This window comes from Gymnoscopelus microlampas (genome assembly GCF_963454915.1).
Source record: "Gymnoscopelus microlampas genome assembly, chromosome: 14".
NCBI lineage: Eukaryota > Metazoa > Chordata > Actinopteri > Myctophiformes > Myctophidae > Gymnoscopelus > Gymnoscopelus microlampas.
In genome coordinates, this window is record NC_139951.1 from 39,358,866 (window position 1) to 39,374,020 (window position 15,155).

Here is a 15,155-nt window from a genome sequence, read left to right on the forward strand (position 1 = left end):
CCATTGATTAGAAATTGAAAATTGAAAATATGCTCCTCATTGACATCATCACAAAACCCAGTACTGTTTTTTTCTCTCTTTTTTAGCGGTGCCAACCGCTCTACACTTGACTTTGTCCGTATGTCCGTCCGTATGAGCCTGGGATGAGCACGGCAAAGAAGCAACACATACAAACACACGCACACACACACACACACACACACACACACACACACACACGGACTTGGAGATTGCCTATGCCATCTCTCCTCTCATTGGCCACACGTGCCACTGCTTATCAAAGAGGGGTCCAGGGACCCCCAGCGTATGTTATGTCCGTCCGCCCGTTTAGAGCACGGGATTTTAAACAGCTATAACTCCAGTTAGAAGCCTGCCACCAAGTCCTAATTTGGTATGTGGACTTACACCACCAATAGGGACGAGCATGAATTGCTGAAGTTATCAAAGCGGGGTCCAGGGACCCCCCGCGTATGTTATGTCCGTCCGCCCGTTTAGAGCACGGGATTTAAAACAGCCATAACTCCAGTTTGCAGCATGCCACCAAGTCCAAATTTGGTATGTGGACTTAGACCACCAATAGGGACCAGCATGAATTGCTGAAGCCCCGCCCCCTCTGTCTTCCCATTGGCTGGCCTTTAAACAGCCATAACTTACGTTGGCAGCATGCTACGGAGTACACATTTTGTGCATGGACTAAAACCACCAATAGGGACAAACTGTAATTACTTAAGCCCCGCCCCCTCTGTCTGCCCATTGGCTGGGCTTTAAACAGCCATTATTCCAGTTTGCAGCATGCTACCAAGTACAAATTTGGTAAGTGGACTCAGACCACCAATAGGGACCAACTGAAATGAGTTACGCCCCGCCCCAAAGGCACCGCTTCCTTCACACAGGGTGTGATTTTTTCTTCTAATGTTGTTTTTACTATTTGAAGATCCTTATCCGGATCCCCTTATCCAGTCCGGGTTTTCTTCCTAATAAAAATGCCAATGGCGAAATCAACAGTAAGTTAACATTTTTATTAAAAAAACAAACAGTACTGGGTTGGGTGATGCTCTATATTGTCTGAATTAACTTTGTTTGTGTTCGTTTCACGTGCTAAAAGAGTGACTTTGAGAGCTGTTTTACCGTACAACGCAAGTCAATGAGGAGCATATTTTGAGTTATCAATTTCTAATCACCGGAGTAATTATTTTTGATATTTTTGAAATCCACCTTTTGGAGTTACATCGTGGCAAGGTAACTAATGAGCGTGGAGCATGAACTGTGTTTTGATACGTGACTGTTGTGCTGCTGCTGCTATGTTTGTGTCTCCGTCCAACGGATGACTCCATCCTCTCAAGAAGATGGATGGTCAGGCAGCAGCCAGGCCCTGCTGCCCCCCCCCCCCCCCCCCCTTTGTTGCTCAGAGCCATAGAGAACAACATGATGAGCAGGGAGAGGAAAGCATATCCAGAACAACAGCCTCCTTCCTCCACCCAGCTGACGAGCCCCCCGGCCACCTCTCAGTGCTCCATCAGCCCTTTAGAAGAAGAGGGAACCGGGGGGGATAGATAGATAGAGGAGCGTGCTTTGCTTGCTGCCTGGGGAAGTGCCTTTATCCCAGCTGCAACACGCCGCCTCCTCCTCCTCCGCTACGGACGCTTGCTCAGCTGATGCGCCCGCAGCCACGAAGACCTGAACCGATCCTATAACCCGTTTAGACCGGGGGAAATCGTTGTCGGTGTCATTTTTGTATTTCTTTTGGCTATTCAAAAAATAGCAGATATACAAGCTCATAGCGCGGCACCGAGTGCCGCGCTATGAGCTTGTAGATCTGCTATTTTTTGGGGGGGGGGGAAATCTTTGTATATATATTTTTCAAGCGAACATTTTAACTCAAATCTTTGCTTCTTGTAGGATTCTACAAATGCCTACAAGTGTCTTCCAAAAAGTTTCTAGAAAAAAACGTATGTTGCTATAATATCAGCGGTTCTCAAACCTTTTCCATGTCAAGGAGCCCAAAATTACAGTATATATTTTTGGCCGCGCACCCCCCAATCTCAAAATATTTTGTTCCAAGGACCCTCAAGAAGCAAATATTGGAGTAAAACAATTTAGAGTGGAAGAAAAAAAAAAGATTTGCACAAATTATCAAGATTTTTCAAAAAAAATAGCCTAGAAAGAAATAAAAAAAGAATGACACAGATGCGTACCCCGGTCTTAATGGGTTAAAGCCTTGCGTCCCAGAGACCCCCAGAGCAGCAGGAGTGAGCTGCAACAGCCAGGCCCGAGGGGGCTCTCTACTCTCGTCTATACACCCACAGATGAAGGCTCGTGAAGCAGATGTCTCCACCAGACCCCCAGATCTGCGTTGCCTCTCTTGCATGCATGGCTGCAGGATATTTTGACAGAACGCCCCGGGTTCGAGTCGCAGAGGGCTGACACGACTCAGCGTCGTGGTGATATGATGGGACTACACAGTGAGATAGTCGGCTATTATATGTATACGTCTAAAACCGCGTTTTAACCCATTAAGACCTGGAACTGTGTCATTTTTAGATTTGAGCTAAAAAGCATTATTTTACACTTTGGGCTATTCAAAAATAGCAGATATACAAGCTCGTAGCGCGGCACCGAGTGCCGCGCTACGAGCTTGTAGATCTGCTATTTTTGAAAAATCGTGAAAATGTGTGCAAATCTTCTGAATATATATATTTTTAAAGCGAACATTTTTAACTCAAATCTTTGCGTCTGGGGGGTCCCTGGAACAAAACCTTTTGAGATGGGGGTCCGCGGCCAAACACATTTTGGGGGTCCTTGACATGAAAAAGATTGAGCACCACTGATACAGAAACATACGTTTTTAAGAATACTGTTGGGATTTAGGAGACATGTAGAATCGGCTTCAGGTCTCAATGGGTTTAACTGGTCTAAAAGTGAAGGTTTTTTCAACTTCCGCGATGCTGCCTATACTCATATTCCCAAAAGAGGGAGGAGCCGGGTTGAAAGTGTTTAATGACCCTGCTATTTGGACCTTTTAAGACAAAACTAAGTACATAAAATCATGTGGGGAGAATTGGGGAACTTAATCAGTTGTTTTGGGATAGTTTGCAACAAAACAGGTGCAAGCATTTACAACAACTCAACGGCTGTTGGTAATCAATACCAGCGCATCTTGCATCAGCAAACAATTAAAAGGAATGAAGTCAATTTAAGTGCTACCAGGACTCTCTACCAGGTAAAAGAAAATGTTCCCAAACTCAATCTAGAAAATGTGCTCCTCGGAGCACAAGTCTCCGCCAGCAGACCCGTGCTATTTTAACCAAAGGAAATCACTTACCCTATCTTTAACCATAGTTTTCTAGAAATGTTCTGATTCTTAGATTAGAACATCTAAGGATTTGAACATGTTAGCTTGGCTAACATGTTCAATCAGCCAAGCTAACATGTCCAATGTTAGCTTGGCCGATGGCACTGATGTCACTTAAAAACATGTAAACAATGTTTTGAAGTGACACACCTATTTATAGGTCTCTATTTCGTCGTGCGTCTCGCTAGCCAATCAAAGCACACCCTTTCAACATATTGTCACGTGTCACGTGAAGCTTGACCAATGTTAGCTTGGTGGACACACGGAAGGACGAGAACGAAAACATAGTCTCCTGGCGGAGACAATGATGGCTTTTTGGACTTTCTTTAAGTCCAAAAATGTCCATTTTTACTTGTAACGTGCTGGCGCACTTGGCTGAAGGCCGCAAATGTAGTCGGTTGACATAAAAAAGGCATATAAATCAAAATATCCAAGAAATAATCTTAGATTTTTTTTGCCTTTCTTCTACGCTTTCTATGCACAGAGTTGACCTGACAACATCATGGCGGATATTCGATGACAGGTGACGTCGTCACTGTATAGTCAGAAGAATATTCACAATCCTCCGAGTGCAACCATGCTTAGAGCATGCAAATGGCCATTGTGTGAATGTGGTCAATGGTACTGAGAAAAGCGTATCTTTTCACATCTTTCAATGTTCAGCTCAAATACCTGCAGTCCCTGACAACAGTACCTGGCACCAATTAAATATTCACTTCTGGTCTGGATGGCAAAGTAAACATCAGAAAGAAAAGGGCTGGAATTTAAGCACGGATGGATTTCATGACATCTGTGCTTATGGACATTCCTACATAAATGTTAGTCCACCTCTGGTCGCACATTCTACTTAGACAGTTCAAACAAACAGTGGTGGAAAAAATACTCAAATGTTTTACTTAAGTAAAAGTATCAATACTGTAGACTGCAAAACAAACTACTGTATGGCCAGAGCCCAGCCAAAGCCAGGCCCAGGCCAGTACTGCACATATAGTTCTGTTCTAGCCTGTGAAAAGGACATTTATAAAGTGTCATTTATGAAGGAATTTGAAAAAAATCTTGAACATCCAACAGGGACAATATCAATTTGCTTGTTGCTGGATTAATTAAGTAATAAGTATCCCATTAAACAGCTGCGCCTGTTATCATTAGCCTTTCTCTACATGATTGCATTATAAACTCTGAAAGACAGATTTATAATTCGGTATATACGATGAAGTCACGATGGCGCACCATGGTACGACGGAACATCAAATAGGCATTACAGACAAAAAAAGAAAAACACTTTTACAAAAAAAGAAAAACACTTTTACATTCTAATGTCATTCCACTAAGCATAAGCTGTCCATGTACTTTTAAAACGTGAACATTTCAATTCTTCATAGGCACAGGAACAAAACGGATTCATGTTTTCAATTACGGCGAAATGAAGGTTTTTGTGTGCAATCTTCAGTCAGCTTACTGTACATATGTTCATATTAAGTGAAATCCAGCCAATATTTGTCAAAGGACTCGGGTAAGTAAACATAACATCCGGACAGATGAAGGTGTTAATTTTTCAAAAGAGATGTGGGGAATAAAAAAGGCATTTTGGAGTATTATTACAATGGAACTGGTCTCGCATCACACAACCCTGTAATAGGCTACCTCAGTTACACCCAATTAGGTAAAACATATGAATTGAGTCACAAACTGAGAACGCCATGAAGCGAACGTCATGTTCAATTGTGCGGCGCCACATCTCTCATCGTGTTCCCCTGCCAGAAATATTGATTAACCCATTTAGACCGGGAAAGAATCTGTGTCAATTTTAGATGTCTTTGGCTATTCAAAAATAGCAGCTCTACAAGCTCATAGCCGCACTATGAGCTTGTAGATCTGCAATTATTTGAAAATGTGTGCAAATCTTTGAATATATACATTATATTTTTAAGTGAACATTTGTAACTCAAATCTTTGCTTCTGGGGGGTCCCTGGCACAATATATTTTGAGATGGGGGTCTACATTTTGGGGGTCCTTGACATGAAAAAGGTTTGAAACAACATACGTCTTTTTTCCCCCCCAAAAAATCCTTTGTCGAATCCCCCCAGAAAGCAAAGATTTACAAATGTTCGCTTTAAAAAACATAATATATATTCAAAGATTTTCACAAATTTCAAAAGCTTGAGCTTATAGATCTGCTATTTTTGAATAGCCAAAGTATAACATAATGGTTACAGCTAAAATCTAAAATGACACACAGATGTGTTCCCGGTCTTAATGGGTTAACAGAGACCGGAGAGCGAGCGTAAAAAACAAAACAGACCTTAGGGTTTTTAACCCATTTAGACCTGGAACACATCTGTGTGACTTTAAGATTCATTTGAAAAATCTTGAAAAAAATATTTTTTGATTTTTTTTTTTTTTTAAGAATCTCCTCAGGTCTTAATGGGTTAATTCAAATAATTTCATTTTGGGTCCATATAGTTTTCACATCCTCCCCAGACAGTGTCTTTGTGTTTGAACAACTGGACTTCATCAGCAACACCAGGACACCCTGCCAAGCAACCTCAGACCGGAGCCATCACTGCATGTGAACGCTACATAATGTTGACGTTCAGAGCCATGGCTCTGTCACAGCCGCCCCCACACACACACACACCAACACACTCACTCAACGTGACCGTCACATAATGTCCTTTGTCACGTCACCACAATGCAGAATATTTACTGAGTTACTTACTGGTGAAAAGGTCCTGTATTCAAAGTTTTACTCGAGTAAAAGTACAAAAGGTTTGGCGTCGAAATATACTTTAGAGCCTTGGTTCTCAAAGTGGGGTCCGGGGACCCCGAGGGGTACTTGACGGAGTTCCAGGGGGTCCCCAGCTAGATGATTTTATGAACCAAATGGACCCTTATGGGTCTGTAACTCTGAGAGTGTACAAATGGAACCAAATGGACCCGTTAGGGTCCATTTGGTTCCATTTGTACACTCTCAGAGTTAAATTAACATTGATTTTACTATTTAAATTGGGGTCCCAGAGATAGAAATGCCATTAAATGGGGGTCTGTAGCCCTAATGCATGTCAAAGTGGGGGTCGTTGAAATTAAAACGGTTGAGAATCACTGCTAGAGCGGTAAAAACCCTCTCTTATGGGGGTCCCTGGCATATCTTTTCAAATGGGGGTCCGCGGGCTAATAAGTGTCAATTTGGGGGTCCTTGAGATGAAAAAGTTTGAGAAGCACTGCTTTAGAGTGCCAAAGTAAATGCACTCATTATGAATGGACCCATTTCACACATTTCTTTCAAAATGTTTTCAAAAACAGCCGATCTATCGAGCTTGTAGATCGGCAATTTCCGGACGGCCAAAGTATGAGTATGTACGTTTTGTAATAATAATCAAAATCTGCGTAAGTAACTAGTGACTAAAGCTGTCGTAGTGTAGTGGAGTGTAGTAGCTTGTAGTCCAGTAAAAAAAAAGGGGGAAACAAACATTATTTGATGTATTGGAGACAGTAGAAGTATATAATTGATAAAATAGCACCTCAAACTTGAACTTAAAGAGATATTCACTCCCAAATCACTTTTTCTTCAATCGATTAGTCACCCCACGAAGACTTGAATTCATGGATATTTTTTTGTTTTTGTCAATAAGACAATAACTTGACGACCGGCGGCGGTTCCGGTAGGAGACACAAGGAGTCTCCCTTGTCTCTCCTACTGAAACCACTGCCTGCCGGGTCCGCTGGTCATCAAATTATTGGCTTAGGAATGCGACAAAAACAAAAAAAAAGTCCATGAATTCAAGTCTCCGTGGGGTGACTAAGCGATAGAAATCAATTGGGTGAACTATCCCTTTAAGTACAGCACTTGAGTATATGTTCAGTTACTGCCCAGTGCCCACCACTTTGTTTAGCTCTGAACCTTCTCCGCTAACCAGAGTATTACTCTGTGACAGAGCTGAGCTCCATTTGCTTGAACCAGGTCCAAAAAACTGCACCAGACGATTGAGAATTCAATTCTTCCCAACAACATCACTCACATCATTGCCAGTAATTAGGCCCTATGTTCTCTATCTAAAACTTGCTGCTACAATTAGTAAATCCTGTCAGATTGGGATTTGGAACGCTTGAAGAGCTGCTTTATTACAGCGTGTTTCCCATCAGGAAAAAAACGCTCATTAGAAAAATCCCAGCCTGACCTTATCCATCCGACTCTTATGTTCCATGTTGGCTGTGCTGCTCTTAACCCGTTAAAACCTGAGACCCAATTCTACATCATTATCGTCTCTAGTCGGGTGGGAACCTCATTATGTCCGAAACTGTTACTTTTCAGGATTCAAATTCAAAAACGGCAAAAGTAGCAGATCCACAAAAACTTCAAAAACAAAAAAAACAAAAAAAACAAAAAAAAGTAAAACGTGAAAAACGTCAAAAGTAGCAGATCTACAAGCTCGAAACGCGCCGCTTCGCGACGCGTTTCGAGCTTGTAGATCTGCTACTTTTGATGCTTTTGTGTGACGCTGTGGTACAGGGGCGCTGGCATGGAAAATAGGGGGGACACCGAAGGGGACGCATGTATGCACGCGCAGCATGCGTTTTTCGTTTTTTTTCCGAGTTTGTTACTTTTTGGGGGTTTTTTTTTGTTACTTTAATTCGGTTAATTTGGTACTCCATCTACACTTCATGGTACTCAATGAAGTGTAGATGTCGGAGTTTTTTTTTTTTTTTTTTCATCCCAAAAGTCCGCTATAACCAAATGGACTGCCCCCACCTCGCGGCAAGCACCACGGCAAGCACCGCGGTGGGAGCGCCCAGCCTGCCCCCCCCCCCCCCCCCCCACATCGCGGGGGTTGCGAGGTGCCGGGGTGGACTGGACTGAATCTTTTTTTTTTTCTTCTCGACTGGACTGAATCATAGGGGGGACACAGTGTCTTTTAATTAAACAGGCGCCGGCGCCACTGCTGCAGTACGATCAAGTAGGTCTGTTAATTCATGAAATAGTGTAACTGGTTGCATGTTTGTGTTGCAATCAGCTGCAGCTGTTGAGGCCGTGCTCGGACTGACGAACACACACGGTCACATTTAGGAGTGGTTGGCACCACTCAAAAACACAAAAAAAGTTAGAATACGGAGATAAGAGGTTTCCCCCCGAAAAGAGTTTTCTGAAAAACGTATGTTGCTATAATATAGCATATATATATTATTTAAAGCTGTAAAATCAAAACAGATGCTTTCCCGGTTTTAATGGGTTAACCCATTGAGGCCTGAGGTTCCGATTCTGCGAAATGTCGGTTTTCTGAAAAACGTATGTTTCTATATCAGTGGTTTCAAACTTTTTCATTTCAAGGACCCCCAAAATGTATATGTATTTGGCCAAGGACCCCCATCTCAAAATATTTAGTTCCAGGGACCCCCCCAGAAGCAAAGATTTGAGTTAAAAATGTTCGCTTTAAAAATATATATATTCAAAGATTTGCACACATTTTCACGACTTTTCAAAAATAGCAGATCTACAAGCTCGTAGCGCGGTATATCTGCTATTTTTGAATAGCCAAAGTGTAAAATAATGCTTTTTAGCTCAACTGAAAAAGTGACACAGATGCGTTCCCGGTTGTAATGGGTTAAGCATCTACTGCGGAGCGTACGTTTAATGGGATCGGACAACGATGACAGGCCGTCTTGGCCGCGGATCATTTGGGTGATGCATGCATGCGGTACTGAGTACTTCTTGGCCCTCCGCCGTCTCTAACCTTCCACCCCAACTCCACCTGATCACCGGGGACACTAATGTTCTTTCTTTTGGGGGTTTTGGGGTTCTTCAAATCAAGTATTCATACCGCAAGGAACGCGCTCAACTCCTCCTGACTAGGGGTGGAAAAAAGTACTACATTTGTTTACTTAAAAAGTAAAAGTTAAAGTATCAATACTGCAGGTAGAAATATTCCGTTTACAAGTAAAAGCCCGGAATTCTAAATGTACTTGAGTAAAAGCACGAAAGTATTGTATGAAAATGTACTTAATGTACCAAAAGTAAAAAGTACTAAAATGTTTGAAAATAGCAGATCTACAAGCCCCATAACGCGTCGCGACGCGTTGTGAGCTTGTAGATCTGCTATTTTCAAATAGCCTATGTATAAAATAGGGTGAAAGTGGTTAATGTGTGGTTCATAATATAATAATTTGCAAAGTAACTAGCAGCTAAAGTTTTAAAATAATTGTAGTGGAGTAAAAGTACAATATTTGCCTATGAGATGTAGTGGAGTATGAAGTAAAGGAATTGAAAATTGGAAATACTCCAGTAAAGTAAGTAGTACTTCAAAATTGTACTTAAAAGTACAGTACTTGAGTAAATGTACTTAGTTACTTTACATCACCGGTTTTTAGTTTTTCAAAACAAATATTCATAATGAATGGAATGGAATCTGCAAGTCAGCCTCATACATAGTGTCTGGTGTGCGGTGCGGTCGCTCGCACCTGTGCAAAAACAATGAAGGTATTTATAGATAAAGGCTGAACGAACGAACGAACGATCGAGTGACTGAATGAGTTCCCGTCAAAATATTTCCTCAAAGCCAGGTAAACCGTAAAATTGTGGTCGCTGGTGCTGAAAGAGGCGTCCCGCAGACATGTAGATAGAATTTGCATTATATTGACTCTGAAAAACTATAGTGAGTTTCATGCCTGGCACAAGCAAGGCTCTCCGCTCTCTCGCTCTCTCCCTCTCTTCCTCTCTCTTTCTCTCTCTCTATCACACACAGGGACGTGCACAGATAGACTCTAGGTGGTGCTCGAGCACCTGCCCTTTGCCCTCTTGACCAGAAGTGCCCTTTTTTTTCAGTTTACAGCAGGGGTCTTCAACAGGGGGTCCGGGACCCCTAGGGGGTCCTCAGAGTTACTACAGGGGGTCCGCCAAATCTTTATGTGATATGATTTTCTTTTTCTTACCATAACCACTCGAAACCTAGCATCCCTTTTCTGAGGAGAACTTTAGCCAAAAATAGCAGATCTACAAGCCCACAACGCCTCGCGCTGCGAGGTGTTGTGGGCTTGTAGATCGGCTATTTTTGGCAAAGAGGTATAGGTGTAGAGGGAAAAAAAGAGCAGACCAAGTCAACAAAAAAAAGTATAATTTACTTGAGCACCTGCCCCTCAAAATGTCTGTGCACGCCACTGCCTCTCTCCCTCTTTCTTTCTCTCTCTCTCTATCATACAGACAGCTCTACTTGTTCCTGGTTGCTCATGTGTGGCGCGGTAGAGCCAGATAGAAAACATATTGTGTCCATCAATCACATCCCATTCTTCTCGCAGGCAACAGAGACGACCAGAGAGACGTTGTCTGAGGACGACGACGACGAGGCCGGCCAGCCGCCACGCCAAGCCCCCCGCCCCCCCCCCCCCCTCCTACCCCCCCAAGACCCCCTCGAGTAAGAATGTGAGGAAGACAAAATACTCACTCAGGGACCTGTCTCCATCAAGCTGCAATGTGTGTAATGTGTTTCAAATGGCGCCGTGCGCTGCGCGCCGGTCCCCCAACGACGACACTCCCCCTCTCGTCGCACGACAAGCACGTTGACAGTATTGACAATATCTTTAACCCATTAAGACCGCGGGAACGCATCTACAAAATGTCTTCTAAAATCCTAACGGGTTTCTGAAAAACGTCATGTTTCTATATCAAGTGGTTCCCAAACATTTTCATGTCAGGGACCCTCAAAATGTCATGAATTTGGCCGCTGACCCCCATATCAAAATATTTAGTTCCGGGGACCCCCGCAGAAGCAAACATTTGAGTTACAAATGTTTGCTTTAAAAATATATATATTCAAAGATTTGCACACATATTCACGATATTTCAAAAATAGCAGATCTACAAGCTCATAGCGCGGCACTCGGTGCCGCGCTATGAGCTTGTATATCTGCTATTTTTGAATAGCCAAATAAATCTAAAATGCGCACAGATGCGTTCCCGGTCTTAATGGGTTAATGCAGAGCGTGCCAGGTGAGTTCCGTATTCAAACAACGTTTTTTTTCTCTCTCTCTCACCGCCGTCGTGGCGATAGATCAGATGAATAGATAGAGGAAGAGGAAGAAGAACGAGGAGGAAGGAGGATGTCTGTTTTCATTAGTGTCCAAACTACTGATTTATTCAGGAACCTTGTGTCTTTCATAGTCTTTGTTCCGGCAACACAAAAGAAATATACCCAGAGAACAGAACATAATAGAACAGAGCCTTGCCCAAACTCGTGGTTGTTGTTGTAGGACGATATTTCCTGTTCCTTGGCTGTGTGTGTGTGTGTGTGTGTGTGTGTGTGTGTGTGTGTGTGTGTGTGTGTGTGTGTGTGTGTGTGTGTGTGTGTGTGTGTGTGTGTGTGTGTGTGTGTGTGTGTGTGTGTGTGCGTGTGTGTGTGCGTGTTCTTGACACATTTGGGGACACATGTTTGTCATCAGAACCAGGTGATTGTAAACGCATGTCTACTGGTGTCCCCGATTTGAGGTTACTTCTAATATTTTCATCCCACGATTTTTTGTAACCCATTTTTTCACCCAGTGCCAATTGCCTAAAAACTGTAATCCCGGGCGCTACACTCCCTCTGCCAGCCTGAGGGAGAGCAGCCCCGAACTGAGCTCATGCTTCCCTTCAACGCATGAGGAGCGAGCAGGCCGCTGCTTATCACCTGATAGGGGGGGGTTTCCCCGGTAGGACGTAGTGCGTGGAAGGAACACGTTTCCCCTCCATCAGGCAACCAGGATTACAGCATGTTTTTTTGTGAGGGTATAAACTACCCTAGGGGACACGGGGAGAACATGCAAACTCCACACAGAAAGGCCCTTTCACCAACCCCACCTAGGGTATGGGCACTGATGACGCAGAGGAGAGGACACGCTGTGAGGTGACAGCGCTACCGACTGCGCCACCGTGCCCCTTATGACTTTCATAAGGTTACACGGTTAGGTTTAGAGCAGTTAAAGTTAGAGATTAGGGGATAGAATAGAATGTATATGCCATCATGTTCAATGCCATCTTTCCAAAAAAATGTTGCAAAACTTACTCATTTTTCACCACGTCCAGGAGCAGCCGTTCGCCTTCTGCTTCGATCTGGATCCTCAGCGACGCTGGGTGACCCTGGAGACACGGGACAGGCAAGAGAGAGGACATGAGTGTAAAGCCTGATTCACACTTAAACCATTGAGACCTGAAGCCGATTCTACATGTCTCCTGAATCTCAACAGTATTCTCAAAAACGTATGTTTCTATATCAGTGGTGCTCAGTCTTTTTCATGTCAAGGACCCCCAAAATGATATGTATTTGGCCGCGGACCCCCATCAAAATATTTAGTTCCAGGGACCCCCAGAAGCACAGATTTGAGTTAAAAATGTTCGCTTTAAAAATATATATATTCAAAGATTTGCACACATTTTCACGATTTTTCAAAAATAGCAGATCTACAAGCTCATAGCGCGGCACTCGGTGCCGCGCTATGAGCTTGTATATCTGCTATTTTTGAATAGCCCAAAGTGTAAAATAATGCTTTTTAGCTCAAATCTAAAAATGACACAGTTCCAGGTCTCAATGGGTCAAAGTAAGTCGCATGTAGCCCCATTTGGAACCTCTCCCTCCGCTATATAGACGTCCGAGATGAGGTCCCACTGTATACGGGTACCCGGCAGAGGTAGAGTCCGTCCAAACGTAGTGTGGATCACCTTTTTCGCCACATCGTATCCAAAAAGTAAAGGTAGTCCCAGACACCTACAGATGTTTGAGGCTTTTCTGGAAAGTAAACCTTTTAGGACGGGGTTGGAAAAAACGTTTAAATCGCTTATTTACTCAGCCTGTGGCCATGTTTTCCCATGCAACCCGGAAGAACCCCCTACACCAGGTGCCAGTACTGCTCCCGATTCGGCTACAATGTGAAAACATGGCCACAGGCTGGCTAAATAAGCCATTTAAACGTTTTTTTTTTTCCAACCCCGTCCTAAAAAGTTTACTTTCCAGAAAAGCCTCAAACATCTGTAGGTGTCTGGGACTACCTTTACTTTTTGGATACGATGTGGCAAAAAAAGGTGATCCACACTACGTTTGGACGGACTCTACCTCTGCCGGTACCCGCTACAGTGGGACCTCATCTCGGAGCTACAGTATATAGCGGAGGCAGAGGTTCCAAATGGGGCTAAGTCGCATGTACAGTAGGTGTCGCAAAACGAAAATAGCCAATCTATAAGCTTGCAACGCGTCGCAGCGCGACGCGTTGCAAGCTTATAGATCGGCTATTTTCGGTTGCGCGACACCCGCGCGCTCAACTATTTCACAACTCTGGCTCAAGTATTAGTCTTGGACTGAATCAACTGCAATCCCTTGATTGTGCAACCACGGTTGCCCGCCTCGATTTTTCATACGCAGCGCCTTAGCGTTGGTTAAATAAAGACAACAGCCCAAAAAGAAAAACCCTGTTGTGTGCTGAAACAATAATATAATAAAATAGATCAAAGGGTATTCAACAAAAAAAAAAAAAAGGGGGGGGGGGGGGGGAGCGACACAGATTTAATTCCACTGTGCTGACAAAAGCTGGAACAAGAAGTCGCTCGGCTCTCTCCCCCCGGGAGAGAAAAAAAGCGCACAGTGTGTTTTCAATTGATGAGAGCAAGAGTCTGAAAATCCTTATGAAGCTACTTTTGTATCTCAGAACAAGAGCTGAGAGGATTAGCTTTATGCTGCTATTCCATTTGACATTAATCCAGCGAAAACCCACAAATCTCCACACCCCTGAGTTGGAACGTGGAGAGAGAGAGAGAGACAGAGAGAGAGAGAGAGAGAGAGAGAGAGAGAGAGAGAGAGAGAGAGAGAGAGAGAGAGAGGGGGAGAGGGCCACACGTCTGACGGGGTGGAGCAAGTGGCACCGAGTCGTATATCACCACCACTGTGTTGTTCCCTGTAACCCACTGGCACTCCGGTCACGCACACACACACACACACCCCTACACACGCGCACACTATCTCGGTTCCACAGACAAATTCTACTTGTCGCTGAGGAGAAACGTGCTTGTATAAACACACACACACACACACGCACGCACACATATGCACAGCACACACACACACACACACACACACACACACGCACACACACACACACACGCGCGCGCTCTCTGTGTATTTCATTCATCTCTAGCTCCATTCATCTCTCTCTATTTTCCACAGAGAGTATATAGACTAGAGAGACTTTCTCTCTGGCAGACTTTATCTCTGTCTCTCACACTGTTGCGTGCTCTCTCTCGCTCACAGTCAGTACAGTGTGGGGGTCATCTGTGGTGAACACGTGCACAAGTATACTGTCTGGGGTTACGTCATTATCATCACCCCCCCCCCCCCCCCGCGGATAGCCGAGCGAGCTGCTGATCACAAGAGGATGTGAAAGGAGAACACACTTAACCCTTTAAAAGACCTGAGGCCGATTCTTCAAAATGTCAGTCGGTTCTCAAAGTTTTTCATGTGAAGGACTACCCTAAAACAGTGGTTCTCAAACCTTTTCATGTCAAGGACCCCCAAATTGACACTTATTAGCCCGCGGACCCCCATTTGAAAAGACATGCCAGGGACCCCCATAAGAGACGATTTTTACGGCTCTAGCAGTGATTCTCGACCATTTTAATTTCAAGGACCCCCAGTTTGACATGCATTTAGGCTACGGACCCCCATTTAATGGCATTTATATCTTTGGGACCCCAATTCATATTGTAAAACCAATGTTAATTTAACTCTGAGAGTCTCCAAATGGAACCAAATGGACCCGTTAGGGTCCATTTGGTCGATTTTGACACTCTCA

General features: G+C 43.8%; 1 protein-coding gene across 1 annotated transcript in view; it reads right to left on the bottom strand.

Moving 5' to 3' along the window:
* The window catches only part of LOC311060208 (disintegrin and metalloproteinase domain-containing protein 12-like), a gene marked incomplete at both ends in the record, with an annotated part of 198,964 nt that overhangs the window by 181,841 nt on the left and 1,968 nt on the right, over positions 1 to 15,155 (bottom strand). The window contains one exon of the mRNA XM_084078341.1: positions 12,383 to 12,456. Within this exon, the coding sequence (XP_083934467.1) occupies positions 12,383 to 12,456 (74 nt within the window). The remainder of the gene's footprint in view (positions 1 to 12,382; positions 12,457 to 15,155) is intronic.